General features: G+C 38.4%; 6 protein-coding genes across 6 annotated transcripts; 4 read left to right on the top strand and 2 right to left on the bottom strand.

The window, feature by feature from the left end:
* On the top strand, positions 7–2,527 carry LOC104735225. Its single transcript, XM_010454972.1, has 2 exons — positions 7–28; positions 494–2,527. Exon 2 carries the CDS (start codon positions 515–517, stop codon positions 2,339–2,341), a length of 1,827 nt encoding a protein of 608 aa, XP_010453274.1. The 5' UTR covers positions 7–28; positions 494–514; the 3' UTR covers positions 2,342–2,527.
* On the bottom strand, positions 2,879–4,384 carry LOC104735223 (elongation factor 1-beta 1-like). The gene is made up of 6 exons (XM_010454971.2): positions 4,255–4,384; positions 4,044–4,160; positions 3,853–3,928; positions 3,515–3,650; positions 3,180–3,293; positions 2,879–3,097 (listed from the first exon to the last, which is right to left on the bottom strand). The coding sequence occupies exons 1-6, from the start codon at positions 4,338–4,340 to the stop codon at positions 2,934–2,936; spliced, it is 693 nt and encodes a 230-aa protein (XP_010453273.1). The 5' UTR covers positions 4,341–4,384; the 3' UTR covers positions 2,879–2,933.
* On the top strand, positions 7,847–8,693 carry LOC104735222. The gene is made up of 2 exons (XM_010454970.1): positions 7,847–8,016; positions 8,111–8,693. Exons 1-2 carry the CDS (start codon positions 7,987–7,989, stop codon positions 8,561–8,563), a joined length of 483 nt encoding a protein of 160 aa, XP_010453272.1. The 5' UTR covers positions 7,847–7,986; the 3' UTR covers positions 8,564–8,693.
* On the bottom strand, positions 9,435–12,032 carry LOC104735221 (pentatricopeptide repeat-containing protein At5g12100, mitochondrial-like; the record flags this gene model as incomplete). The annotated part of the gene is given in 2 exon segments (XM_019234361.1): positions 9,435–10,808; positions 10,810–12,032. Coding segments are annotated over 2 exon segments (2,445 nt in total), but the record flags the coding sequence as incomplete, so codon positions are not given.
* On the top strand, positions 14,676–18,078 carry LOC109124711 (mechanosensitive ion channel protein 10). Its single transcript, XM_010454968.2, has 6 exons — positions 14,676–15,031; positions 15,330–16,701; positions 16,789–16,912; positions 17,003–17,296; positions 17,389–17,591; positions 17,680–18,078. Exons 2-6 carry the CDS (start codon positions 15,359–15,361, stop codon positions 17,915–17,917), a joined length of 2,202 nt encoding a protein of 733 aa, XP_010453270.1. The 5' UTR covers positions 14,676–15,031; positions 15,330–15,358; the 3' UTR covers positions 17,918–18,078.
* Positions 19,956–23,572, top strand: LOC104737962. The gene is made up of 2 exons (XM_010458204.1): positions 19,956–20,110; positions 23,284–23,572. The coding sequence occupies exons 1-2, from the start codon at positions 19,956–19,958 to the stop codon at positions 23,570–23,572; spliced, it is 444 nt and encodes a 147-aa protein (XP_010456506.1).

The raw sequence follows: 27,427 nt of genomic DNA, 5'->3' as shown, positions 1-27,427 counted from the left end.
TTCTCCGTCAACGACTCCGATCAACCAGGTTCTCATTCTCTCTCCCCCGTCGCATCACTGATCTATACTTCGATTTTGTATTCTTCTCTATCAAATCGCGCATTTCCTTCGCGCCTTTTAGGTCTTCTTGATTCGTTTCAGTTTCGTCCCTTTCGCTGCTCATAGGAGACTTTTTTGGTTTTGTTTATGGATTCGATTCGACTGCTAAGCTTTTTGTTTGTCGCCGTGAATTTTCGTTTTGACCTTGTTCGATTCAGAAATGTATCTCCGGATATTGTTGTCGCGTGTTTCATTTCTGATTCGTTCTTGTACCGGATCCATACGTTTGCGACCTCAACGATGTAGTTATAATAGTCGTCTCCGTGAAATCTCTGTTTCTTTGAATATTCATTGAGGAATCTCTAGCTTTGACATTACAGCTCAGAAATGACCATTGATGATTGTTAAATAAAGCTCTGTATTGACTTATCTCTCGTTTTGATGGGAACTGTAGGATAACTTTGTTTTTGAGAAGATGTCTAGCGCATCCAAGACTAAATCCAGAGACAAGAAGGTTATGAACGATTCACAGAAGACACCAAGTAAAGCCTCAGGATCCATGGGTGCGAGTAATGGTGTTGTGGTTGGTGCTTACAATCCTCTTTTGGGGACATTTCAAACCATTGACTCGCTTTCACCAACTGGTTCCTCGTCTCTTCACAATAATGGCCGGTTCAGAAACATTGATGAGTCGGATTCAACTGGAGCTGACTGTGATTCTGTCTCTAATAATGGTAGCTGGTCAGGTGACTCGGAAGATCACAAAGAGAAAGTACCCAGTACTGCTGCAAAGCAAGAAATCGTCCCTGGAGCTGACAATGAAAAGCGAGAAAAGATGCGACTGAAAAATGAAAGAAAGCACCAACGGCAAAAGGAAAAGCGAGCTCAGGAGTTGCACGAGCGTTGCTGTCAGTATCTGATGTCGAGAAAACTTGAAGTCCATACTCAGAAGATAATGGCTATGGGTATTGCTCAGGAGCGAGCAACTTATGCGCTTATGTTAAATGAAGGGAAAATAGAGGAGTCTGTTAATTGGCTGCTTGATGATGGTGGGGCAAAAGTAGAAGATAAGAAACTAGATCCTACCTCTGGGAATTTAAAGCTTGACATATCACAAGAGTTGGGTAGAATCTTAGAGTTGGAAACAAAATATAAGTTCACCAAGCAGGATGTAGAAAGAGCTGTGGTTACAGCAGAGGGGGACATTGAGAAAGCGGAAGAAGCATTAAGAAGACAGAAGCAAGACCAATCTACTGCGTCTAGAAAAGCAGAGGATATTAGTGATAATACTTCTGTTAACAATAGCAAAGTCCCTTCTATGCACACAAGTCAGAATACAGTAGCCCAGTTGCAACCTAACTCAGGTATGTATCCTACAGGTGGGGAAGAAGCCCTTGACAGAAAGAATCTTGGTTACTCCAGAGGATCCAGCTACATTAGTGAAGAATCCGAAAACCAGAGTGTAAATTCGTTGGAAAGAATTCACATGAAGTTGCAGTGGATGAAACTGCAACAAAATAATGCCCTGGAAGAGAAGAAACGCATGTCATATCAACAGATGCCACTGCCACGGCAAACAGAAGAAACACAGTATGTGGCGGCCCTAGGTGATCAATTTAAGAGACTTCAGCAGCAAGATATGAGGGAACCAGTTATTATGATGCAGCAGCAGCAGCAGCAGCAGCAACAACGCTCACAGTCCGCTAATACAAATGTCCTACCTGTCTCTTCCATGAATGCATCCTTTACCGGAGCAGCAGCAGGCAGCGGTTGGTACCCCGCAAATAGATCTGAGCCGGCTCAATCTAACGGATACTTGCCCTCAAGAACTCTGCCTCCTAATGATCTGAACTCAAACCTGATGTACCAGCAGCTTCAGTATCAACAATATCAAGGCCAAGTGAACAACAATAGTCACAGAATGCCAGGGGCTTCTGCACCGCTTGCTGTGGCTCCAGCTGCTTCTCTTGGGCTCTTCTCAGGGTTTGGATCAAGGTCTTCTTCGGGCCTGGACTGGAACGCAGATGGGTCACTGGGATACTTAGATTACAACAACATCGACTGGAGTCTAGATAAAGGCCTAGCTTTTCCTAGACCAAGCCAACAGTACGCGGCAACATCATCACCATATGAAGCACACATGAATGGAAGGACAAGAATGATGGCGAATGGGAATGGGATGGGCGTGGCAATGGGAGTGCAGGAAGCTGCGTTAGTGGGAAATGGGAGAGAGTGGACATCACCTTTTGAGGGTAAAGATCTGTTTAGTTTGTCTAGACAGTATGTACCTCCTTCACTTTAAAGGTGATAAAATTGCTCTTCTAGAATAAAGAAAATATGAAAGGAGAGAGAGAGAGAGAGAGAGAGAGATGATAATGGATGGATGGTATGAGTTTGTGGTTACTGGTTTTATCATGTGTTTCTTCCTGCATGTTTGCTCAGAAATGGATCTTTCAAATTTCCTAATATTTTATATCCCCTCCACATATTTAACATAGAGCTATGAAAAATTGAGAGAACTCAGAGAAAGGGTTCTGAAAATCACACAATCGACTTGTGCTATCTTCTGTTGTAACTTGTAACCTAAGTTTAATTAGGTAAAAGAGGACAGATAAAAGCGCGGTAAATAGTTTTGGTGAGTAACCGCAGTTTAAATCTTAGGTATTTACCCGAAGACCAGTAAACTCAATATAGCCCAACATATAGTTTTAATTTTAACAGCAAATTCACATTAGACAAGACAAGAGCTCACAAGAAGTTGGAGACCGAACTATGTGAACTTAAAAGAAAAAGACTCTTAACACAACAAAGCATAAGAGAAACACAACAAGACTAGGCCTGAACACCAAACTGGACATTCGATAGCTTTTTCATGAGGAAGGGTTATGGAGTCTCTAAATCTTGTTAAAAGCGACAATGTCAACACTTTGGATGTACTCATTGTTAGGTTCTGAAGTGAGATGGTCTTCAATGAGGTTGTCCACAGACACAAGGTCATCAACAATGGTCATCATAATTGTGAGTTTCTTTATCCCGTAACCAACAGGTACCAATTTCGCTGCAACATCAAAGCAAAAACAAATGAAGCACTTTTGTGAAGAAAGACAAATTTAGATTTAGATTGAACTTCTTTGACTTACAGGCTCCCCATGTAAGACCCGGCATCTGAACACTACGAACAGCTTCTTCTAGTTTCTTCATATCGGTTTCATCATCCCATGGCTTTACTTCCAGAAGCACAGAAGACTTTCCACCTAACCAATAAGTAAAGAGAGTAAGGAGAAGTAACCAAACATCAGCAATATCTCAAAATGCATTTACATTCAATCCTAGCTCGATCACTAACATTCCACATAAAAGTGACAAATTCAAGCGAAGTCTCCTTTATATTCATTTGTAAACTCTGGAGATGTGTTGTTGAGCATCTTACTCAAACCCAATAAAAAAAACTTACTGCTGATGTTTGGTTACTTACTCTCTTTAGCCTTCTTAGTGTCCTTAGCAGCTTGTCTCTCCTCTCCAGCTTTTTTCTCATCTTCAGTTTCATCAGCGAAAAGATCAATATCATCATCATCATCATCATCACCACCATCAGCTCTAGCAACAGATGCCTGCAGATAAAGTTCAGGGAAAAAAGCTAAAAAGATTCCAGTATCTAAGATCACCATTCCAACAGCACCAAAATTGCATATTCCCCTACTTAATCTCTCTACCTCACACTATCATAGAATAGTTTCAATTCAACAAACACATGATTCCTCACAGATTTGACTGGTTAAGAAACGTAATTGAAGTGAACAGAGAGTTAGTTACCTCAGTCAGCGGAGCTTCTTCAGATGGAGGAGCAACACCACCACCAACTCTCACTCCGACAGATTGTCCGGGAAAACTGGACGAGCAGTTACAAAATAAGCATCGAAGAAGTCATCATTCTCAGAAAAAGCAATTCAACCAGATGATCAACAAGAAGAGAAGCAAACGAATGAGAGATTACATATACTAACCTTTTAGCGAGGTGGGAAGCAATGTTATCATACCACTTGCTAGCATTGGGAAAGCCATCTCCTGGCTTCTCCAATACGGCAACGTAAACCTTCACATCATCCAACGAAAGCTGATCGCTGAAACATATTATGAACTAATCAGACTCTCCAGAGGTCAAGATGTAAGTAAAAAAACAAGTTACGAAAGAAGCAGGTGAAATGAGAGTTTCACCAGGAGATGTAAGTTTTTCCGGCGAGGTGCTCCTCGAGGGATTTGTGACCTTGCTCTGTGTGCAGATTAGAAAATGTAACCGCCATGGATACTCTCAAAGTGGTAAGGTTCAGAAGAGAAGCCAATAAAGTAAGAGAATATGCGCTTGCTTGCTTACTTGTCAGTACTATAATAAAACCAGAGGATGCTTCTAGTGACTGAGACTAGTGAGTGCGGGGCTCACCTTCCTTTCTATAGTCATCCGTCCCACCGTGCGACTCGCACGCTTTAACACTCCACAAATTTTTTTTTTTTTTTTGAGTTTTTCTTTCTTTTGAATTTTAATGAATTCTTTTGAAACACGTTTTCCCAACGAGAAAAAAAAACGTAAACAAATAGTATTTACCATTGTTAATCTACAGCTCAACCTAGGCCTAATTAACCCAAAGTCATCGTACCTATTACCCGAACCGAAGGTTGTGAATTTTTTTAAGTATCCAACGAAAGTATCAGACAACAGTCATGGAATCTCTAATGATGCAAAATAACCAGATCCAATCAAACTGAAACCATTTGGTTTGGTTTATGCAAACCAAATAATCTACCGAGAACTGATTCGGACTGACCAAATTGGTGGAGGTGACTCATGCATGATTCAAAAGGACTTAAGCTTTGGGGTCTAAAGTTTCTTCTTCTTCTCGATTCAGAAACCATTAAAGAAGGTTTTGCAAAGATTGTTCGAATTGAAGAGTGACGACGATGAAACTGCCGACTTCATTTCACTTTAGACCCCCTGTCCGATGCTCAGATATAAAAGATGATAATGATGCTTTTTTGAGCCGTGAGTCACATAAACACATTAAAAGGAATAGATCCTTCTTCAAAATATAAATACAATTTTTAAAGATAAATTATCATAAATACCATTAAAATTAGTTTTTATTACAAAAATACCATAATTTAGTTTTTTTCCCAAAAATACCATATAATTAAATTAAAGTTCTAATACTAAAAACTAATGCCTAAATTCTAAATATTAAACCTTACCTCTAAAAACTATACTCTAAAACTAAACGTGTCAACTCAAACCTAAAAAAAAAAAATTACAACTTTAAAATTCAATTTTTGTGTTTGTGGTAATTTTGGGAAAAAAACTTTTATGGTATTTTCGGAAAATAAAACTAAAATGTGGTATTTTTGGAAAAAAAAAATTTTTTTAGTGATATTTAAAGAAATTTCTCATTTTTAAACAATTTAATCTCCTCTATTCAGAATTAATTCCTCACGAAAACTAACTATCTCTCTTCGCAAAGCAAAATTTAACACTAAAACAGAGACTAGCGAACCCGACAAGGTCTTGAACTTAGAAGAACAACATCCACCGGTTTTAAAGCTCAAGAATGAACAAGTGTCTGTCCGTAAAAAGAAGAAGAAGAAAAATTAGAGAGTGAGAAGATACATAGGCCCGTGGTTTTTACCTATTTGGGCTTCTTTTTCTTGGCCCATTAAGTTTCATAATAAAGTTGAGGTTGTTTATAAAAATAATAACCTCCTGGGCTTATTGATTTGGAATTTCGGATTTCTGTAGACGGAACCGATCGTGTTTATTTAAACCGAGTAGTTAAGGCTAAATGAATAGTCACGACGTTTTTTTTTTTTTGTTAATCAAACATTAAATTAAAAAATAATCCCAAAGTTGGTTGCCCAAACCGAAGGGAAAGAATTTATAAATGAAGTTTCAAAAAATAAAGATAGCGATGAACGAGCAAGACAGTCGGCCCGAACATTTGACGACTGCGGGATCCGTGAAAGCATGAAGACCGGAAAGGAGGATCGAAGTAAGCAGAATTCATCCAACAGGTTAGAGAAGGCGGGCCATTCATCAGGAGATTGCACCATCGCCACTAATTATGCACAATCCGTCTCGAAACTTTGACAATCAACACCTGCCGCCAGAAGGGATTCCATCGCCCAAATCAACGCCTGTACCTCCAAATGTAGGGGGGAAGGACTACGTCGCAGACTCCGTGCTCCTAATAGCAGAGTGATATCCTCACTGTTACAAAACCATCAACCCAGACCCACTAAAGGATCAGAGGCCTTCCAAGATCCATCGACCTGACACCGAGGAGAAGGAACCCGAACCTCCACAAGCAAAGGTTCTATGGAGTCCGAATAAGAGGACTTGGCCTCTTCCCATAACACTCTATCATTGGCTGCCTGATTGATAACGTCAATAGGCTCTGCCGTAAGTCCTTAGAAAACTTTTTTATTCATGTCCTTCCAAATTGACCAAACAAGCCATGGTAAGCGAATGCTTATATCCGAAACGTTCGACTGGGATGGCGCTCGCCAGAATAGAAAATCTAGATTCGAGTAGATCAAGCCATAAGGAAAGTCCCCGAAACATATGTCACCCGGAAATAAATCCCAGATCCGCCGCGAATGAAAGCACTCAAAAAGTGCATGATTTATCTTTCTTGATTGATTGGAAACAATGTTGCTAGCTTTGGTCGAGCTTACTTGTTGATTGCTAGATTTGGAGAATTTTAGGGTTTACGGTTTCATCTTCGAACTCAGAGATTATCCATTGTTCTTCTCCTATTAGCTTGTATCGATTTGGAGAAACTGATGATTAGATTTGTATATATTTCTTTTTACTTAGATTTCCAATGAAATTCAAAAAAATCAATGTTTCTTTCAGGTTACACATATAACATGGATAATACGGATCCTGCTGGTGGCTTCTCTTATTTTAGCCAAGTGTACATTGTTCCAACCACAGAAGTAGAACAGGCTGCGGAATTCTACAAGAATCTCTTCAATGCTGAGGAGGTGCGGCGACAACACAGCGTTGATACTAACTTGTTTAGTATCTATCTGAGGCTAGGAACTACTATTATTGTGGTAACCAACCCTATTCTTCTTGACACTCCTTGGTAAGCTTCTCTCCATATTCTTCTTATCAATTATTAATACAATGAATTGTTGAAAATTAGTTAACACGCATATGGGATTAAGAATTTTTAAAACCACTACTAACTTCTTCATCAGTTACAAGTATTAAATTGTATGGAACATAAATAGAGCACACCAACGTATAAAAAAAGCTACTCTTAGTTTAATTTATCATTAATAGTTGGTTTTTTAAACTCTATTTCTGGTTAGTCTTTCGATGCTCCTTTTGAAATTTAACCTTTTGTTTTGTGATAAAACTAAAGCGATAATGGATAATCAATCATGGAAGCAAACATGCATTTTCCAAATGTTGAGAACTTTCTGCTTTTTTAACTGAGATTAGTAACTCTCTTTTTTTCCAAGCTTTATAATTTTTTGGTTTTATGATTTTTTAACTTTATAAAAAAAATTCAGGGTACATGCTGGGATTAACAACGGGATAGTTCAAGTTCACAACGTTGACGCTGCTGTACGAACTGCCATAGATTTGGGGGCTCATCAAGTTCCAGGTGTCCTAGGAAAAGTGCGTGATAATTACGGTTTCACGTGGATCTTCTCCGCTAGGCAGGAGGAGGAGATTTTGTGATATGGTACGTATATATGACTTTTTGCTTTAAAAGATTATTTGGAAGTAGAAGATGAGAAAAAGCAAATATATAATTATGAAGCTAACGTAATCATTTTTCCAATATTTTTTTTTAGTGCGGGAATCCTTCTCATCTCCCAGCTACTTGTGTTGATTACCGTTGGTACAACTCTTATCAGCTTCAAAATCAAGATCAAAGATTTCAAGTGATGGAGTATAGAGTGACTGCATACCAAACGGTTTGTATCTGATTTATAATTTCTTTCCTTTCTTACCCAATATTTCATTTAAATTTTTTTACTTATATATATTCTATTCTTTTTTCTTTCACAGCTCTTGTCAGATCTGGATAATCTAAATGAATTCTATATAGGTTCTCCTCATCTCACCGATTTTCTCACTGTCATCAGTGAAATGCGGAGAGGTCTTCATCAATTGAAATGGATAACGATTGCGATCTACCAGGATCTTGGGAGAAATTTAATAGCGAGTGGTCCAGGTACAAAGGACTTATATAAGAGAATGGATCGGGGTATATATGCCCTTAAAGTCTTCCTTTTCTCGAGACCGTCTGATACGGAGTGGCATCAGAAATTTTATACTGTTCGGAAAGAGTTCGCTAACGCAATTGTGCAGCTTCTTATTCATGAGAACAAGGTATACAACTACAAAGTCCATCAACTTCAGTCTCTTTCACAATTTGAGAAATGGGCAATACGGGAGATGAAGCCCATTGTTTACGCGGAGGTTAAAGAGTGGAGCAAAATGGATCCACCTCCACGTTAAACTGTTGTTATGTATGTCACGAGTCTGTTTCTGGCAATCTCATTTCTTTTAATATTATGCTAGTCTGTTTATGGATTGCCACTTCGCCAGTACCAACTCTTTTCTTTTAATATTATGCGAGTCTGTTTATGGATTGCTAGCTAGTACCGTCATATTTCTTATAATATTAAGCGATACTCATGTTTTAAGCTCTTTTTTAGTTTACTTAAATCAGAAAAACCTTACAGAAGCCATTGACAGAGCCAAAGACTTTTAGTTTACTTTGGTTAAGAAACGTAAATGAAGTGAAGAGCTTCTTCAGATGGAGGAGCAACACCACCACCACCAACTCTCACTCCGACAGCTTTCCCGGGAAAACTGGACCAACAGTTACAAAACAACTGTTGTAAGAAGTCGTCATTCTCATTTCTCAGAAAAAGCAATTCAACTCAGATGATCAAATAAGAAGAAAAGCAAACGAATGAGAGACTATATACTACTAACCTTTTAGCGAGGTGGGAAGCCAATGTTATCATACCACTTGCTAGCATTGGGAAAGCCATCTCCAGGCTTCTCTCCAATACGTACGGCAGCGTAAACCTTCACATCATCCAACGAAAAATGATTGCTGAAAACATATAATGAACAGACAAAAGGTCAAGATGTAAGTAGAAACCGAGTTCTTGGTAATATAGGCCAAATTACGAAAGAAGTGATATGTGAGAAGTGTTGAGACACTTGCTCCGTGTGCAGATTAGAAAATGTAACCGCCATGGATACTCACACGCTTTAAAACTCCACAATTTTTTTTTGAGTTTTTCTTTCGTAGAATAGCTAACTTTTTATATTTTTGAAATTATATGATTATATTTTCTAAACATAAAAACTTGATAATTTATTGTGTACAATAGAAGAAAGTCTTTGAATCACGTTTTCCCAACTGAAAAAAAAAAACGTAAACAAATAGTATCACCATTGTTAATCTACACAGATCAACCTAGGATTCAAAAGGACTCAAGCTTGGAGCATACATTCTTAATTTTCTCATATCTTCTCTGTTGCAGATAGAAGAGTCTCGTCCACTGTTGCATCAACTTGCTTGCGACCTTTCATTTCAGCAATAACAATTTCTGCCTCCTTTGACCTCCATTCTTCTTTAAGCCCAGTCACTAGCTCCTCGCCTATACAAACATCGACTAGCAAACCCTTCTCCTGCATCTCTCTGTACCAATCATATGCTCCCATATAGTCCTTCACCTCACAATACCCTTTCACTATTATGTTATATGTATCAGCTCCAGGATCCAATTCCCGGGCTTTCACTTCGTTAATCAAACTCCTAACCTCGCCCAGCTTTCCTACCTTCAGTTGTCCCAGAATCAAGCTGTTATAGGTTGTCTTATTTAAACCGATACTCTTTTCAATCATCTGCTTCTGCAGATTAAAAGCCTTATCCATATCTCTATGTACGGCGTAGCAATGAAGAACCCCATTGTAAACTGATAAGTCTGGTTTTAACGACATCTCTCCAAATATTTTCTCTGTAAGCTCTATCCCCTCCTTGGTGCACAAACTGATCAAAAGATGGTATGTCTTCAAAGTGGGTTTTATTCCTGATCTCTTCATCTCTTCATACAGCGCAATACATCTTTGCACGTTTCCAGCATATTCATATCCAGATAGAAGTGAGTTATACGTGAAGACATCTGGTTCAAGACCCTTTCTAGAGATTTCGAGAAGCAAGTCTTCAGCTTCTGCTAACTTCCCAGTCATGGACAATCCATCAATGAGGGTGTTGTAAGTCACCAGGTTTAATTCTATTTCCTTTTTTAGCATCTCCTCAGATAACCGGAAAGCTTCTTCTATCTTCCCCTTTGAGCAACAACCATTGATTAGCATGTTATATATCCTTACATTCGGTGAAACCCGTCTGTCTTCCATATCTCTCTTAACAATCTCAGCTTCAAGAAGTTTAGAACCTTTGCACAAACAATTTATCAGAGTTCCATAGCTAACAACATTCGGCATCGTACCCTTGTCTTCCATTTCTTTAAGAATGTCGAAGCACTTATCAAATTCACTCTTTCTCCCATAGCCCCCAATCAGGATGTTATATGTCTCTATGCTAGGAGAAAGTCCTTTAAGTCTCATTTTGTTAACCTCTTGCTCAGCATTTGCCATTTCCCCAACTTCACAAAATCTCCTAATCAAACAATTGTACGCCAAATGGTCTGGCTTCATCCCTTGCTTCTCCATCACTTCAATTGGCTCCAACCACATCACCTGTTCGACAGTATCCATCAATCATCGTGTTATAAATAACCTCATTCGGAACAAGTCCCTTACCCATCTCTCTCCCCAAAATCTCTTCCGCCTTCTCTATCCTCCCTTCTTTGCACAACGTGTTCAACAAAATGCTACAGGTATAAGCATTCATCTTCACGCCAGATTCAACCGCAGTCTCATAAACACACAAAGCAGCCTCAGCTTGTTCGTTACTCGAATAACCATCAAACAGAATACTGAAGGTGAAAGCATCTGGTACAAACCCCAGATCCTTCATTTCTTTCAAAACATTCTCAGCATCTTCCACCATTCCAGCTTTAAACAGACCCTTAAGCATAGTATTAAACGTAATAAGACTCGGTTCAATGTTATCCGCTTTCATGCGTTCTCTCACCTTAAAACTCTTTTCTGGATTCCCAGCTTTGCAGTATCCGTCGATCAAAGTGTTATAAGTTATCAAAGAGGGCAACAGTCTTCTCGCAAGCATTTCGTCGAACAACTGTTCTGCGTCCTTCATCTTTCTCGATTTACACAATCCATCAATAAGAACGTTGTAAATAAGCACACTGGGAGAGATTCTATCGTGCTTCATCCGATTAAACAGCTCTAAACCTTTACCAGTATCGCTCAATTTCACGGCGGCTTGAATTGCTTTCCCATACATGAACTTGCTCGGGCGATAATCAGAATCTAGGATACTCAAGAACACGTTTATAGCCACTCTGAACTGTTTCGCCTTCACGAGATGATCGAGCAAAAGCGTTAACGAATCTGAGCTGGGAAAAATACCTTCATTCCTCAAGGCGAAGAACAAATCAGCAGCTTCGTTAACCATCTTCGAATCGGTTAGTAGCACGGAGAGAAGCAAATAGGAGAAATCGTGTTTTAAGGACGGAGATGATAAGGAGAAGGAGGAGAAGAGTTCTCTCGGCGATGCGAAAGTCGTAGAATCCGATCGGAGCAGCGAAGAGAGAGCGCCACGCGCAGTTTCGATTCGATTCTGCTGGAGAAGAACTCGGAGGTTCCATAGCTTTTCGTGTCGCTCGTCGTCTCCGGTGGTGGGATGATTCGTCGGCGGGGCTTGTTCGGGTACGGGGTGAGTAGTGTCGGTCGAGGCAGAGAAGAGACGACATGAGCATGCTGAGACAGACTCGGTGAACTTGACGGTGGCGTAACGAGAAGATCTCGAAACCAATCGAAAGTGAGATCACCATCGTTGAGCTGCCGGCGTCGCTCGGCAACAGTGAAAAGACTCCTACTAAATTTAATCTTTGAAGAACATTATTGAACCGGGGTCAACCGGTCCGTTTAGGTCATCCGGGTCACGATTTTATTATGGTTTTTACCCGGTTTAATAGTTTTTTTTGTTCTCAAGGTACCCCAATCCGGTTCATGGTTTAAAAACATTTTTGTAATTCGGAGATTATAGGTCTTAAAATAAAAAGCTGTTGGTTTAAGAAAAGGAAAACAGATCATAGGTCTTACTGGATCAAAGCCCAATAACGAGTCCTCTCCTTCAAATGTTCAATGGTCAAGTCCACATGCACAAAGAACCGAAACCTCAAGATCAAGACAGAGCAACAGAAAGGCAAAGCAAGGCTGGCGTGTACGGGAGTCAATCATCCTTAGCAATAGCTTTGGATGTCTTTACTCATATGAGACCTGAAGTAGACCATGAACATTTGAAAGTGATTATTCCATAATTTGTTAGTTGTATAAGTAAACGTTTATCTTGATTTTTTAATTATGATATCAAACTATCAATTTTTGAAAAGTTATTCATTCACTAGGATACCAAATAAAAAAAAATTAAAGTGGTGATTTAACAAAACAACCACGTAATTATATTTCACCTAAAGGATACAATAAAAATATTAAGAAGTTCACTATTGCACGCTTACAGCAATATGGTGTACATTTGTATAAATCACACAATTAAGGAACGCGCCATTATCTTTTTCGCCAAGTTGTCGAAATCTGATGCTCGTGTGTAGGGATGTTAAAAGTGGGTTAAAACTCATTGGGTACCCGTTTTTCAGTCAACAAAAAAAAAACTGGGTAAAAAATGGGTGTGTACCCAAAATATGATAGTCTTACACGAGTTTACCCTATCGAATTATGAGTACCACAGATTTTTTAAACACTTTATATTAAAAAACTTTATATCATCTTTTTCACTTACAAAAAATTGAAGCATGAACATATGAATCGTAATTCTCAATTGGTTCTTCTTACCCAATTTAAGTTTTAATTTTGTGAATCTTGATTTTGGTTTCTTACTTTATATCTTAAATTCTCTCCCATCTTACTTTATATCATTCAGTTTTTTTTTTAAAAGAAAGTGTAAATCAATGTTTTATTTAGTTAAAATGGTGAATTGTGTTTATTTTGTTTGATTTACAATTTATTATTTTATATATAAATAACAAATACATATAAATTCAGAAAAAAACAAAAAGCAAAAAAAATATGGATATTTATGAGTTTGCCCACGAAAATTAAAATCCATTCGGATTTACCCACAAGACTTAAAACCCATTCGGATTTTTTTGAATTCAAGTTTTTTCTGAATGGGTTTTTTTTGGGTGCGGATTGGGGTGGGGTTTTTTACCCACCACAACGTCCCTAGTAAACAAGCTTACAAAATATAGTATGTTTTTTCACCACTTTAATTAATGGTGGAATCTCTAAATATTCTTGTCGTGTAAATTATTAATTTTCATTTTATTTTTTGAAAACTAAAAAACGATAGAGTTCGAGGGGAATCTCTGTGATATCATCATATTTTATGAGGAAAAATATCAGTGACGATATATATATAGTAACTTTTCCTTGATATTGATAAAACTTTAACTACACACAGCTGTCAACTGGTTTACTTAAACTAGGTTTACACATACACCGATATAGTAGTGTCGGTCAGTTGGTAAATACTACCACAACAATGTAATGGACAATTGTTTAGTCTTTGGCAATAGATAGCTGACCAATCACCAATTAGACCACGCTAAACATGCTCACGCACTTGATTAACGGAATGATTTAAACATAGCTCATAAGCAACAACGACATTATGGAGTTGAAAAAAAGAGAAAAGCAGGCAAACGACATAACATAGTGGAAAATTGATGGAGACCGAGAGTGGGAATGGTCACTAATCTCAGCAGTCAAACAAACATCATTTTCTATGTGATGTGTGTTTTAACCTAAAATAAAAACACATGTATATTTCAGTTTTGAAAAAGATTCAATATTTTTAGTTGATCAATCTAGCTAACTGGTTTTAAATGTTTTGATTCACACTGGTATCTGAGCTTATTGAAACTAGTGTACATTTGAAATTTGAAAAATTTGGACGAGGACGACTATAGACAATTTGTAGTTTTGGACACACTATATTCTGAACAGAACAGTGTTTTTTTTGTCAGATAGTACTGTAGTAGATAGGAGAGTTAGTATTACACGATTTTAAAAATAAATAGAACATAGGTTAGATAGTTTGACAAAAACCACGTTTTGTGTGAGAACATTTTCACCAATAGATATTGGTTCATATTTTATACTATTCAACTTACTAATATAAAATTTAGTTATCTTTCAGTTGACGAGAAAAAGTTAAAAGTTAAGCAATTATTCTATAGATAGATTTTTGGGAAATTCAATGGTAACTAAACTACTCCACCATCTTGCCATCTTCAATTTTTAAAAAGTAAAGTATGTTAATAACAATTAAATTTTATAGGGCTTAAAAAAATAAAAAGCCTTGAGATATCTATCCCTTAAACTCATTGGACCCCGCCTGAGTGTTTTGTTCATTCATGTAAAAGATCTTTCTTATCAATCCTTTTCTCTGTCCTTTTGTTTTCTATTTATATAGCTTTTTAGTGTTTGTTAGCTTCTGGGTTTAAGCACTTTTTCCTCAGGCAATTTTTTTCCCACACCGCCTCTGCTTTTAAGTATTTCTTGCTTTTGGCATTTCTTCTTTGTATCATTTATCAAATGTTTGAATTCTTCCATCTCTCATAAATTATGAAAGTGGTCGTGCCGTGTACTACTACTGTCTCTTAAGATTTCTGTTTTTTTTTCTTTCTTTATTTCTTGCTACTTTTTCTTTTTTGGGTGTTCTTCTTCAAGAATGAGCTGAGAGGATACTACTCACAGTCACAGAAGAAAGCAAGATTTTTTTTATATATCTCACTACCGGTAAGCTCGGTTTCTCCCTCTTTTCACTGTGACTGTGACTTTTAAAGTTTGGATCTTTCTTACAGATTTATTAGGAATAAATTATGGGTTTCTATATACATATTTGTAAATCTGTTTGCTCTGTTTCATACCTATGCTTAAGGAATCTAGGGTTTATATTCCAAAACTAGCCAAAGTTTCTTAAACCCTTTATTTGTTAAATCAAATATCTTGTTACTGTATCTTAACCAAGCTAAAAGATTGGTACTTTATCATCCCTATAGTCTTCTTATTCTTATTTTTTTGGGGAAATTTTCAGAGCTATTGTAGGCAAGTTTAGTGCTTGGAATGGCAGAACAAAAGAGTAGTAACGGAGGAGGAGGAGAAGTTGTTATCAATGTTTCAGGTGAGGAAGCATCAAAACGTTCGAAGGAAATGGCTTCACCTGAGTCTGAGAAAGCAGTGCCCATCAACAATAAAAGCCCTTCTCCTGAGATCTCTAAGTTTGTTGGTAGTCCAAACAAGCCTCCCAGAGGTCCAAATCAGAACAATGAGGGCTTAACTCAGAGGAAATCTTTTGCAAGGTCGGTTTACTCAAAACCCAAGTCCCGCTTTGTGGATCCATCTGGTCCTGTAGACAGAACTCTCATAGAGGAGGAAGCTAAGGAGCAACTTGGTACTGGCTTCTCCTTTAGTAGACGTTCCCCTAATAACAAATCGAACAGGAGTGTCGGGTCAACAGCACCGTTAACACCAAGTAAAGCCGTTGTGGAAAAAGATGAAGATGAGGAAATCTATAAGAAGGTTAAGCTGAACAAAGAGATGCGCAATAAGATAAGTACATTGGCTTTGATAGAGTCAGCTTTCTTTATAGCGGTTTTGGGTGCTTTGGTTTCAAGTTTAACCGTCAATGTCCTGAAAGATCATACCTTATGGGGACTAGAACTCTGGAAATGGTGTGTGCTTGTCATGGTCATCTTCAGTGGGATGTTGGTGACCAATTGGTTCATGCGTTTGATTGTGTTCCTCATAGAAACAAACTTTCTTTTGAGGAGGAAAGTGCTCTACTTTGTGCACGGCTTGAAGAAGAGCGTCCAAGTCTTTATATGGCTCAGCTTGATTCTTATTGCTTGGATATTGTTGTTCAACCACGACGTGAAACGGTCCCCTGCAGCTACAAAGATCCTCAATGTCATAACCAGGACTCTTATTTCGGTTCTTACCGGTGCATTCCTCTGGCTGGTGAAAACACTGTTGTTGAAGATTCTTGCTGCAAATTTCAATGTCAATAACTTCTTTGATAGGATTCAAGATTCTGTTTTCCACCAGTATGTTCTACAAACGCTCTCGGGTCCTCCACTTATCGAAGAGGCAGAAAGGGTCGGGCGTGAGCCAAGCACAGGCCATTTGAGTTTTGCTAGTGTAGGAAAAAAAGGAATGGTTAAAGAGAAGAAAGTGATTGATATGGGGAAAGTTCATAAGATGAAGCGAGAGAAAGTTTCCGCTTGGACAATGCGTGTTTTGGTGGAAGCGGTTAGAACATCAGGACTCTCTACAATCTCTGATACATTGGATGAAACAGCATACGTCGATGGGAAAGAGCAAGCTGATAGAGGAGAGATTACTAGTGAGATGGAGGCTTTGGCTGCTGCTTACCATGTCTTCAGAAATGTTGCTCAGCCTTTATTCAAGTGAGCTAATAATTCTGATTTGCTCTTTTTTTTCTTGGTGCATTCTCTAGTGGAAATCATTGGATTTGGTTGTTTTTTTTTTGTCAGTTACATAGAGGAAGAGGACTTGCTTAGGTTCATGATTAAGGAAGAGGTTGATCTTGTGTTCCCATTGTTTGATGGTGCCGCTGAGACCGGGAGAATCACAAGAAAAGCTTTCACAGAATGGGTGGTAAGTCTCCTCAATCTCTGTGGTTTTACCAATGAGAGTCTGTCTTTTTTGATTTTAAATGACTTCAGTTGTGTGTTGCAATATGATCAGGTTAAGGTGTACACAAGCAGGAGAGCTTTAGCGCATTCTTTAAACGACACAAAAACAGCGGTTAAGCAGTTAAACAAACTTGTGACAGCGATCTTGATGGTGATTACCGTGGTCATTTGGCTGCTACTTCTAGAAGTAGCAACCACTAAGGTTTTGCTGTTCTTCTCCACTCAACTTGTAGCTCTGGCTTTTATAATCGGAAGCACTTGCAAAAACCTCTTCGAATCCATTGTCTTTGTCTTCGTTATGCATCCTTATGATGTCGGTGACCGATGTGTTGTTGATGGTGTCGCGGTAAGCCTCAATACCAAAGATTCTTTGAACTCGTATAATAAATGTCTCTCTGTACTCTCTATGAATACATATGTTTTTGCGGCTTTTTTCAGATGCTGGTTGAAGAAATGAATTTGTTATCGACGGTGTTCTTGAAGCTTGACAACGAGAAAGTGTATTATCCAAACTCTGTTTTGGCAACAAAACCGATAAGTAACTACTTCAGAAGTCCAGATATGGGAGAAACAGTGGAATTCTCTATCTCTTTCTCAACACCAGTCTCAAAGATCGCACATCTCAAAGAAAGAATCGCTGAGTAAGTACCATTCACCTTGAATCATTTTTGTAAATCACTGAGTCAACAATCTTGAACTTTGAATGAGTGATTGTGTTTTGTGTATCAGGTACTTGGAGCAGAACCCGCATCATTGGTCACCGGTACACACAGTGGTGGTGAAGGAGATAGAGAACATGAACAAGCTGAAGATGGCTCTATACAGCAACCACACCATCACGTTTCAGGAATACAGAGAGAGGAATATCAGAAGAACCGAGCAATCTTTGGCTATTAAGAGAATGTTGGAGGACCTTCACATCGACTACACTCTCCTTCCTCAAGAAGTCCATCTCACCAAGAACTGAGAACCAATTTTAAAACCGGTTTGGTATTTCTGCTAAACCGTTGTTTAAGATATTATTACCAAACTTTGCGGTACTGTTTTGTTAGGCTTTAAAGGAGAAAAATCAATTTATTCCGAGTTCTAAACCGAACTACTCTTAATCCCATATGTTTACTTACGTTATATATGAGTCTCGACTTAAAGTACTGGACTGCCTCAAACAAGAGCAAAAAAAATAATACTAATGGATGTTAATGGAAAGACTTTAACGACACAACTGAATTGAAATGGACAGTCAAGTCTTTATGCAAAATCACCATTTACTGATGATGGATTCTTAAAGGAAAATCTTGTAAGATCATATACTTATGGACAAAAGATCTTAATATGCAAAATCGAATCAATGCAAAATCTGTCAAAAAATGATTTGTCATGATCTGATTGGATACATTTGATACAAATTTTTCGACTTCATGATCATGACTGGGGGTCTCTGCTTCGTTCGTATATATAAAGAGGGTGTCATCAATATTTGATATTGCACCAATACTATGAAAAGAGCAGGAGTTCATGTGGTAATAATATCGATCTTACTCATACAAATAGCTCTCTCTCAAGTGGAAACGATTTCTCCAGATGCTGATGTTAATTGGTCTACTTTAAAATCAGAGGTGAGGATCACAAACCGCCTCGTTGATGGTTCTACATTAAAGCTCCATTGTAAGTCGGCAGATGACGATCTCGGCATCCACATTCTCGCTCCGAGTGGCTTTTGGTCGTTTAAGTTTAGACCAACTGTTTTTTATGGATCGACACTTTTCTTCTGTCAATTCACATGGCTGCCTGGACAATCAAAATGGTTTGATATTTACGATGATGACAGAGATGGTGTTCGTAGGGGTATTCCATGCATCTACTGTTTCTGGGATATAACCAAAGAAGGGCCATGCAGGTTCAATGAAAAAGATCATGCATCTAATATATGTTATGACTGGAATGGGGAACGAATTGGGGAATAGTTTGCTGCTGTGTGTTAATTGCCAAGAAAGCCAAAAAAGAATAAACATTGTTTCTTTGTTTTTTTTTCCTCATTAGAATATGTATCTTTCTAAAAGTGGTGTAGCTTTTTTCCTCATTAGAATACGTCGCTTTGGTCTTACAAAACCATATCGTGCTATTCACCTATATATAGTACTATATTAATTAGCTCCGTATTTAATATAAGGTTGTTCGATCCAAAACAACAAACTCATAATTAATCAAAACTGTATATGCTACATAGTTTAAGGACCCAATATTATCATTTACAACCTGCCACAATTGACGAAATTAACAACCAACCTTTCAAGAAAGTTGGTAACTAATATTTCCAAACAAAAAGATTTTATACTTGAAGTTATAAAAGCCATTAGCCATATAAGAATACTCTGGCATGCAATCATTTAAAAAGAGCGTTTTAAAACTAACAAGAGCGATCATCCCCGACATGTCACAAGTGGTACAAATGCAATATGTGTATCTCTGTATATTATTGGCATATCTCGGCTCTCATCCAATAAGGGATCTTAATTGATACAACATGTCTCTTTTTTCTTTTCTTTTCTTTTTTCCTTTTTTTTTTTGAACAAAGCACACATGTTTTTTTTTTGTGCAAACACACTCATGTCTCTTCATACAAATTTTATTCTGATAAATCAAATCCACAATATAGAGTGAATCTCTCACCAATAGAAAAAATAAATTATATTTAAAAAATGTAACACTAAAATGCAGTAAGCATAATAACAGTAAGATTCTCACCCATACACATGCTTTAAGAATAGTCCAATTTTAATAGCAATTTTTTTTTTACCAACGTATATGAAATCATTAATGTTCAACCATTCTCACCCATAATGTTCAAACAGTTATATGTTTTACGAGAAGACAAATCTAATAACGTCATGGATATCTCATTAATTAATTGAAGACGTTTCTTATATATATTTACCATTGTAATGCAAAACAAAACACTAAAAGTATATTCAGCAGAAAACACTTTGGTTCTTAGAAAAGAAAAAATGACAATCTCCCAAAAGACAAAAGTTCATGTGTTGGTGATATCTCTACTCGTACAAATAGCTCTCTCAAAAGTGGAAACCAGTTCTTCACATTATGATGTGAATTGGTCTACTATACAATCAATGGTGAGGATCACAAACCGCCTTGGTGATGGCGATCCTACGGCTCGCACAATAACATATCAAAAATTCCGGCAAAGGGAACCACAGACCGCATTCAGTGAAATAATGCTCAAAAAGCGCAATGAAACCTGTCAGAGGCGTCCAAGGACGCTCGTGAGACTCGGGAACCCGGAAAACCAACCCCTCGGGCATCTTACACCATCGCGCCATTTCAGCAATACTGTCCGACGTGCACAACGAAGGACCATGATCGGCCGGACCGGCTGAAAGATTAGCACCAATCGACGCAGCACTAAGACCCAAAACGGCTGAACGGGGACCAGTATCCTCGGCGGGGACAACGTCCATAGGACTCCCACCAAAACCGCTGTCGCTATCTTCGCTGAACTCGAGAATATCAGCAAAGTTGAAGTCGTTGGCCAAACTATCAAAATCTCCACACTCTGCTCCAATACCGACACTAACATCATCAAAAACATCTTTATGAGCCGCAAACTCTTTGGAAAAAGCACGCTGAATTCCCGCAAGAGTTTTACCACGCGCATACGTTAAAACTCGGGAGCTCGTCGAAGGACGACCTTCCTTTCTGCATGAAATGCCGACCTCGCAACCACCCACCATGAGATCGGCATCATCATCGTCAGAATCGACCTCGCAGGAAGTACCGACGAGATCGGAACCGACCTCAGGAGCATCCATTCGCCGAGCTGATATTCTGCTCGCGCGACTGCCGATCTCACCAGTTCGACGAGTGATCGCGGCGCCCTCAGCCATATCAATCTCCGGTTCGTCTCCTATGCCAACCTCGGACATGCCTTCCACGCCGATCTCACCGACGCTAGGCCGAGCTCCGAGATTCCTCATCCTGATCTTGCCGACGCCAGGCCAAGATCCGAGATCTCCCACGCCGAACTCGCCGGATCCAGCCATTCTCGGCGGAAAAGCGCCGATCACACCGCTCAATCCGGAATCCTCTCGATCCGATCCGTCGATCTCCGCTGATCCACCAGGTACGAACGCTTCGCCGATCTCAGCCGGACTCACGAAATCGACACGGCGCCGATCTCCGACCATCCGGGTGCCGACCTCGATCTCTCTGCCGCACTCGATCTCCGCCGATCGACCGGATTCAAGCACACCGCCTTTCTCGGCCGGGCTCGCGAAACTCGCATGGCGCCGACCTCCGAACATCCTCCCGCCGACCTCGTCCTCTCTGCCGACCTCCGAACCTCCCCGTTCCGACCCGTCGATCTCCGTCGATCGACCGGATTCACGCACATCGCCTTTCTCGGCCGGGATCACGAAACTCGTATGTCGCCGACCGCCGACCATCGACGATCTCCGCATGAGAAGCTCGGCGGCGGCGGCTGCTAGGTCTTCGAGGATGTGTGACCAAACAAGGGGGAGAGAAAAGTAGAGAGAGAAAGAAGTAAAAGCATAAAAATAAAAGCATAGAGAGAGAAAGTTACCTTTTTATGGAGAGGAGGAAGTGAAGAAAAAGGAGGAGATGGGGAGACATAAATAAGTAAATAAAACGGAAATTTTACTGCCATAATCCGTCACCTCGATCTGCGACATGCCCCGTTTCCAGAAATTCATCGAATACCGCGCTCAAAGGAAAGACCGTTGGATATTCACGGTGTCTCTCGAAAGACGAGCCTGACATTTACAAAAAGAGCTACTATAGCAATTTCATCCCTAAAGGCAAACCGAGACAATCTGTGCCGAGCAGGCATATTACGGACGATTTAAGTATGCCCGCTGATCGCAGAAGGACTGCCACTCTCCGGACTAAGGGGGAGACTATTGTTGGATATGGGCTACGCCCAATATGCCACTCGGCCCAACGAGACTCATTAGTTGTATTCTCGGCCCGACGAGATTGGAAGCAAGTCACTAATTCCCGCAAAGGGGCAGTCTCGGGAATTCATGAAGGGAACCCTAGACTCCCCTAGGTCAACAGTCTCCTATAAAAGGAGAAAGCATTTATTGGGATTATCATCCTGACCCAGGGACAATGCCCACAGAGCAACACTTTGCATCGAAAACTANCCTCGATCTCTCTGCCGCACTCGATCTCCGCCGATCGACCGGATTCAAGCACACCGCCTTTCTCGGCCGGGCTCGCGAAACTCGCATGGCGCCGACCTCCGAACATCCTCCCGCCGACCTCGTCCTCTCTGCCGACCTCCGAACCTCCCCGTTCCGACCCGTCGATCTCCGTCGATCGACCGGATTCACGCACATCGCCTTTCTCGGCCGGGATCACGAAACTCGTATGTCGCCGACCGCCGACCATCGACGATCTCCGCATGAGAAGCTCGGCGGCGGCGGCTGCTAGGTCTTCGAGGATGTGTGACCAAACAAGGGGGAGAGAAAAGTAGAGAGAGAAAGAAGTAAAAGCATAAAAATAAAAGCATAGAGAGAGAAAGTTACCTTTTTATGGAGAGGAGGAAGTGAAGAAAAAGGAGGAGATGGGGAGACATAAATAAGTAAATAAAACGGAAATTTTACTGCCATAATCCGTCACCTCGATCTGCGACATGCCCCGTTTCCGGAAATTCATCGAATACCGCGCTCAAAGGAAAGACCGTTGGATATTTATGGTGTCTCTCGAAAGACGAGCCTGACATTTACAAAAAGAGCTACTATAGCAATTTCATCCCTAAAGGCAAACCGAGACAATCTGTGCCGAGCAGGCATATTACGGACGATTTAAGTATGCCCGCCGATCGCAGAAGGACTGCCACTCTCCGGACTAAGGGGGGGACTATTGTTGGATATGGGCTACGCCCAATATGCCACTCGGCCCAACGAGACTCATTAGTTGTATTCTCGGCCCGACGAGATTGGAAGCAAGTCACTAATTCCCGCAAAGGGGCAGTCTCAGGAATTCATGAAGGGAACCCTAGACTCCTCTAGGTCAACAGTCTCCTATAAAAAGAGAAAGCATTTATTGGGATTATCATCCTGACCCGCGGACAATACCCACAGAGCAATACTTTGCATCGAAAACTGCTATTATCTTTCGTATAATTCGTCTTGTTTTCAGTTCGTCATTTTAAGCTTACTAGTTCGTCTGTGAACTAACAAGCTCTAATTCGACTTGTTTAAGTGACGATCTCACGTTTTCCCCGATTAATAAAAAACTTGCTCGCTTTTTCCCACTAAATCTTATTTGTTTAAACTGTGTAATCCCCCGGTACAAACAATTAAAGCTCCACTGTAAGTCCTCAGATGACGATCTCGGCCTCCACGTTCTCGCTCCGAATAGCTTTTGGTCGTTTAAGTTTACACCAAAAGTTTTTTATGGATCGACACTTTTCTTCTGTCAATTCACATGGCTGCCTGGACAATTTAAATGGTTTGATATTTACGATGATGACAGAGATGGTGTTCGTAGGGGTATTCCATGCATCTACTGTTTCTGGGATATAACCAAAGAAGGGCCATGCAGGTTCAATGAAAAAGATCATGCATTTAATATGTTATGACTGGAATGGGAAACGAATTGGGGAATAGTTTGCTGCTGTGTGTTACGTAATTGCCACGAAAGCCAAAAAAGAATAAACACTGTTTAATTTCTTTGTTTCTTTTCCTCATCAGAAATATGTATCTTTCTAAAAGTGGTGTACGTAGCTTTTTAGTAGGAACTTACTCCCTTCGAAATCCCTCTTGTGTTATGGTATTGGTTGACTTGATCAACAACAATTTCTACGTTTGAACAAAAACAGATTCTTAAAATAATAGGGTCATAATTGTAAACGTAACTGCGGACTTACTTTTAATTAAGGGTAACTGATAGTATTAAAAAGAGATTTTAGTATAGATATTTTCTGTTTTTTTTTTTTTTTAACCAGAAAGTAAAAAAAAATCAATATCGGTCGATTCATTTGACGCCAAAGCTGCAGAAAATAGCAATAATCAATTTAAGAAACAAATGTAACATATTGTATAGTTTATAGTTATAAGTTATGACACAGATTTGTAAAATGTGAAAAAGAAAAAAAAATTGTTTGTGTTGGTTACCAACATCAACTGTACCCAAAGTAATTGACTAATTTCCACGGTAAAAAAAAACTGGAGAAACAAGAAAAATACTAGAACTTACCAAAGGGGAATCTAACTAGAATGTATTAGGAAATAAGTGCATCTCTGGGCCATGCAAAATCTAATAAGTAATATACTGAGCCCACTGGGCTACACAGAACTCTATTCATTAGTTCGACGTTTTTGTTTTTCGGATAATACGATTTTGAGGTTGTGAAGTTTGTTTGCGTGATTACCGATGACGCTTTTGACCTTATTTTACAAGGGATACATCGCTTTGGCCTTACAAAACAACCATACCGTGCTATTCACCTATAGAACACTATTAGCTCCGCACTTTTTTTTTTTGTGGATAAACCCTATCGAATCAGCCCGGTAGAAACTTAGCTCCGCATTTCATTACCTCTATTTTAATATAATTAAAGGTTACTCGATCCAAAACAACAAACTCATAATTAATCAAAATTAAAGATATATGCTACATAGATTAAGGACCCAATACATTATCATTTATAACCTGCCACAATTGACGAAACAACCAACCTTTCAAGAAAGTTGGCAACTAACATTTCCGGAGAAAAAAATTATACTAGAGAAATAAAATTTCAAGTTATAAAAGCCATTAGCCATATTAAGAATACTTTGGCAATCACTTAAGAATTGAGCGTTTCAAAACTAACAAGAGTGGTTACATCCCCGACATGTCACATGTGGTACTAATGCAATATGTGTATCTCTGTATATTATTCGCGTGTCTCGACTCTTATCCAATGAAGGATCTTTATACAACATAATTTACTTAAACTACATTACGTAATATGTGCAATCATTAGGGGTTTGAGGGAGTGTTGTTGTGTGCAAATACATGGCACGATCTTTGATTATATTATTCACTTCGTTAAATATACTTNAAAAAGAATAAACACTGTTTAATTTCTTTGTTTCTTTTCCTCATCAGAAATATGTATCTTTCTAAAAGTGGTGTACGTAGCTTTTTAGTAGGAACTTACTCCCTTCGAAATCCCTCTTGTGTTATGGTATTGGTTGACTTGATCAACAACAATTTCTACGTTTGAACAAAAACAGATTCTTNTGATCGATATATTCATCGAACTATTTATTTTGTTTGACTAGTTGTATATAAATATATCTATACCAAAAGTGGCATTTGTGATGGTATAAAACGCAACCATATAAATGAAATACTTATCTAAATATATAAGTCTCCTGTTACATTTTTCAATGATAAATATATCGTAATTTCAATTGTTATAGTATAAAAGTCAAGGAATATTAACAGGAGCAAGCAAAATAAGTATTAGAGGAAAGGAGACATGCATGGTTCGGGCCATTGGGGTGTGGAATGTTTGAATTGTTCATTGATAAAAGAGGCATGTCTTCGAAGTCTGGTTATAGCTATGAAATTACCCTTATTTAAAACATTATCACACCAGCAACTTTTCTAATCTAAGATACTACACTTTAGTTTCATATAAGAAAAAATATCGTCTAGAATCAGAACTATATTATAAAGCTAACATTGCAAAGCAATATTTAAACTAAAAGGCATCAACCTCTAACAAATTTTAACAAGCAAGAATAAATCAAAATGACTTGACATGGATGGACCTGATCAGAATTGGTCATGTGTACGTGCGACCGTGCGTGTAACATATACTTTTGTTTTATGTAAATTATTTTTTTCATTGTTGAGAGAAGAAGTAATGAAGAAGATTGTAATCGGGAACTTTTAAAGATGATCAAAGTGAAAAGAAGAGAGAAGTAAAGCAAAAGCTCTCGACTTTCTCTGCTCCCATGGAAGCATCAGTACACTTCCATGTTCATCCATCGCTCTACGATAACTTTCACTTTATTTTAAAATTAAAAAACTACACTTTTTTTTTTGTTTTATTTAATTTTTTTATTTTTCAATTTTATAAGGCTTTAATGTGTCCATTCACGATCTGCTTCAATCACCCTTTGCTTCTCATTTGGATATCGAATTTCTCGATTTCCCCTCTTTTCTTTTCTTTTCATACACTTTCACATATCATCGATTCGATATTTTATTACTTAACACACTTTATTACATACACACAATTATCCTTGTGTTAGTTTCACTTTCACATATACATAAAGATCTTATGTATACGAAAATCTGTTTTTTTTTCTTGGTATATTTAGATGTTATATTGTTAATGGTGACCAAGTACAGTTGATTTTGTTGTTGTGGTACTCTAAATTCGCATTTCACCGACAAGCCCTAATCAATTTTTTTTGGTGAGCTTTTCATAATATTAAATGAATAAGGAGATGAAACAACTCAAATATGTATTCATATAATTTCATAGTGTTTGCATTCATGAGAAAATTTGGATCTAAAGCATGTGATAGATACATTGAAAAAGAGAATTAAAGTTGGTAGCTAGCTAGGTTGGGTTTTTATTTCCTTTGGGATCATCAACCACTTTATCATATTATCCTCCACAAAACATTTTACTTTGCAAGCAACGGATCCTTCCCAATTTCAAAATTCTTTACTTTAACAATGGCTATTTAATTTGTTTCAATAAATAGATAGTTGATATGTCACTTAAATTTTTATACTATGTCTCTCAATATGAGTGTTTACTACTGAGTCTACATATTTGTCTGAAAGTGTATATTACTATATCAAAGTTCAATAACTGAACCCCAAAAAATTCATGTTTATTATAAGAAAATTAGTAATGGCTAATGAACTTTGTTGAATTATTATTGTGTTTGTGATTGCTTTTACTATTCAACATGTGTATTATAATTTGAATTTTTTTGATCCATTTAGGTTTGCGGATTTTAGAGTCCATTGTTTTACTTTTAGTCTTTTGTATTTGTGTTAGAGCTTGCATTTAGCCTTTGCGTTTATGTTAAACATGAGCGTTTACCTTAGACTTTTTATATGTTTACTCTAAACATTCTATTTGAGTTATTTGTGCTTAAAATTAGCATTCTGCGTTTGCTTTGATATTAAAGTTTTGCATTGTATTCACATTAGCTTTTTTTTTTTTTTGTAAGAGTGTGCTTCCAATGTGTGTCAGTACATTCTCTTCAAGTTTTTTTTTGGTAAAAATAATGTTTATTATTAATATATTGTTAAAGTAATAATCAGAACAATCGAAAACTAAATTGATGAAATTTTTACAAAACACAAAATTTATAACACAACATAGTTACAAACACAAACACAATGTGCAGAATCACATGCGATTTCTTTGTTCTTCAACGATCACATGGAAATTTAAAAAAAAAAAAAAAAAAAA

This window comes from Camelina sativa, chromosome 13 (assembly GCF_000633955.1).
Source record: "Camelina sativa cultivar DH55 chromosome 13, Cs, whole genome shotgun sequence".
In the NCBI taxonomy this organism is placed as follows: Eukaryota; Viridiplantae; Streptophyta; class Magnoliopsida; order Brassicales; family Brassicaceae; genus Camelina; species Camelina sativa.
The sequence above is the reverse complement of the archived record's forward strand: the minus strand, read 5'-3'. Positions and strand labels throughout refer to the sequence as shown.

Excerpts from the sequence above, each read along its gene's own strand:
- LOC104735225 (XM_010454972.1), top strand. The coding sequence starts at position 515 with ATGTCTAGCGCATCCAAGACTAAATCCAGAGACAAGAAGGTTATGAAC.
- LOC104735223 (XM_010454971.2), bottom strand. The coding sequence starts at position 4,340 with ATGGCGGTTACATTTTCTAATCTGCACACAGAGCAAGGTCACAAATCC. Across the intron at positions 3,929-4,043 it reads GCTTCCCACCTCGCTAAAAG|TTTTCCCGGACAATCTGTCG; the intron begins GTTAGTATATGT and ends CTGCTCGTCCAG. Across the intron at positions 3,294-3,514 it reads CACTAAGAAGGCTAAAGAGA|GTGGAAAGTCTTCTGTGCTT; the intron begins GTAAGTAACCAA and ends CTTATTGGTTAG.
- LOC104735222 (XM_010454970.1), top strand. The coding sequence starts at position 7,987 with ATGGAGTATAGAGTGACTGCATACCAAACG. Across the intron at positions 8,017-8,110 it reads GAGTGACTGCATACCAAACG|CTCTTGTCAGATCTGGATAA; the intron begins GTTTGTATCTGA and ends TTTCTTTCACAG.
- LOC109124711 (XM_010454968.2), top strand. The coding sequence starts at position 15,359 with ATGGCAGAACAAAAGAGTAGTAACGGAGGAGGAGGAGAAGTTGTTATC. Across the intron at positions 16,913-17,002 it reads AAGCTTTCACAGAATGGGTG|GTTAAGGTGTACACAAGCAG; the intron begins GTAAGTCTCCTC and ends CAATATGATCAG. Across the intron at positions 17,297-17,388 it reads GTGTTGTTGATGGTGTCGCG|ATGCTGGTTGAAGAAATGAA; the intron begins GTAAGCCTCAAT and ends GGCTTTTTTCAG.
- LOC104737962 (XM_010458204.1), top strand. The coding sequence starts at position 19,956 with ATGACAATCTCCCAAAAGACAAAAGTTCATGTGTTGGTGATATCTCTA. Across the intron at positions 20,111-23,283 it reads ACAAACCGCCTTGGTGATGG|CAAACAATTAAAGCTCCACT; the intron begins CGATCCTACGGC and ends AATCCCCCGGTA.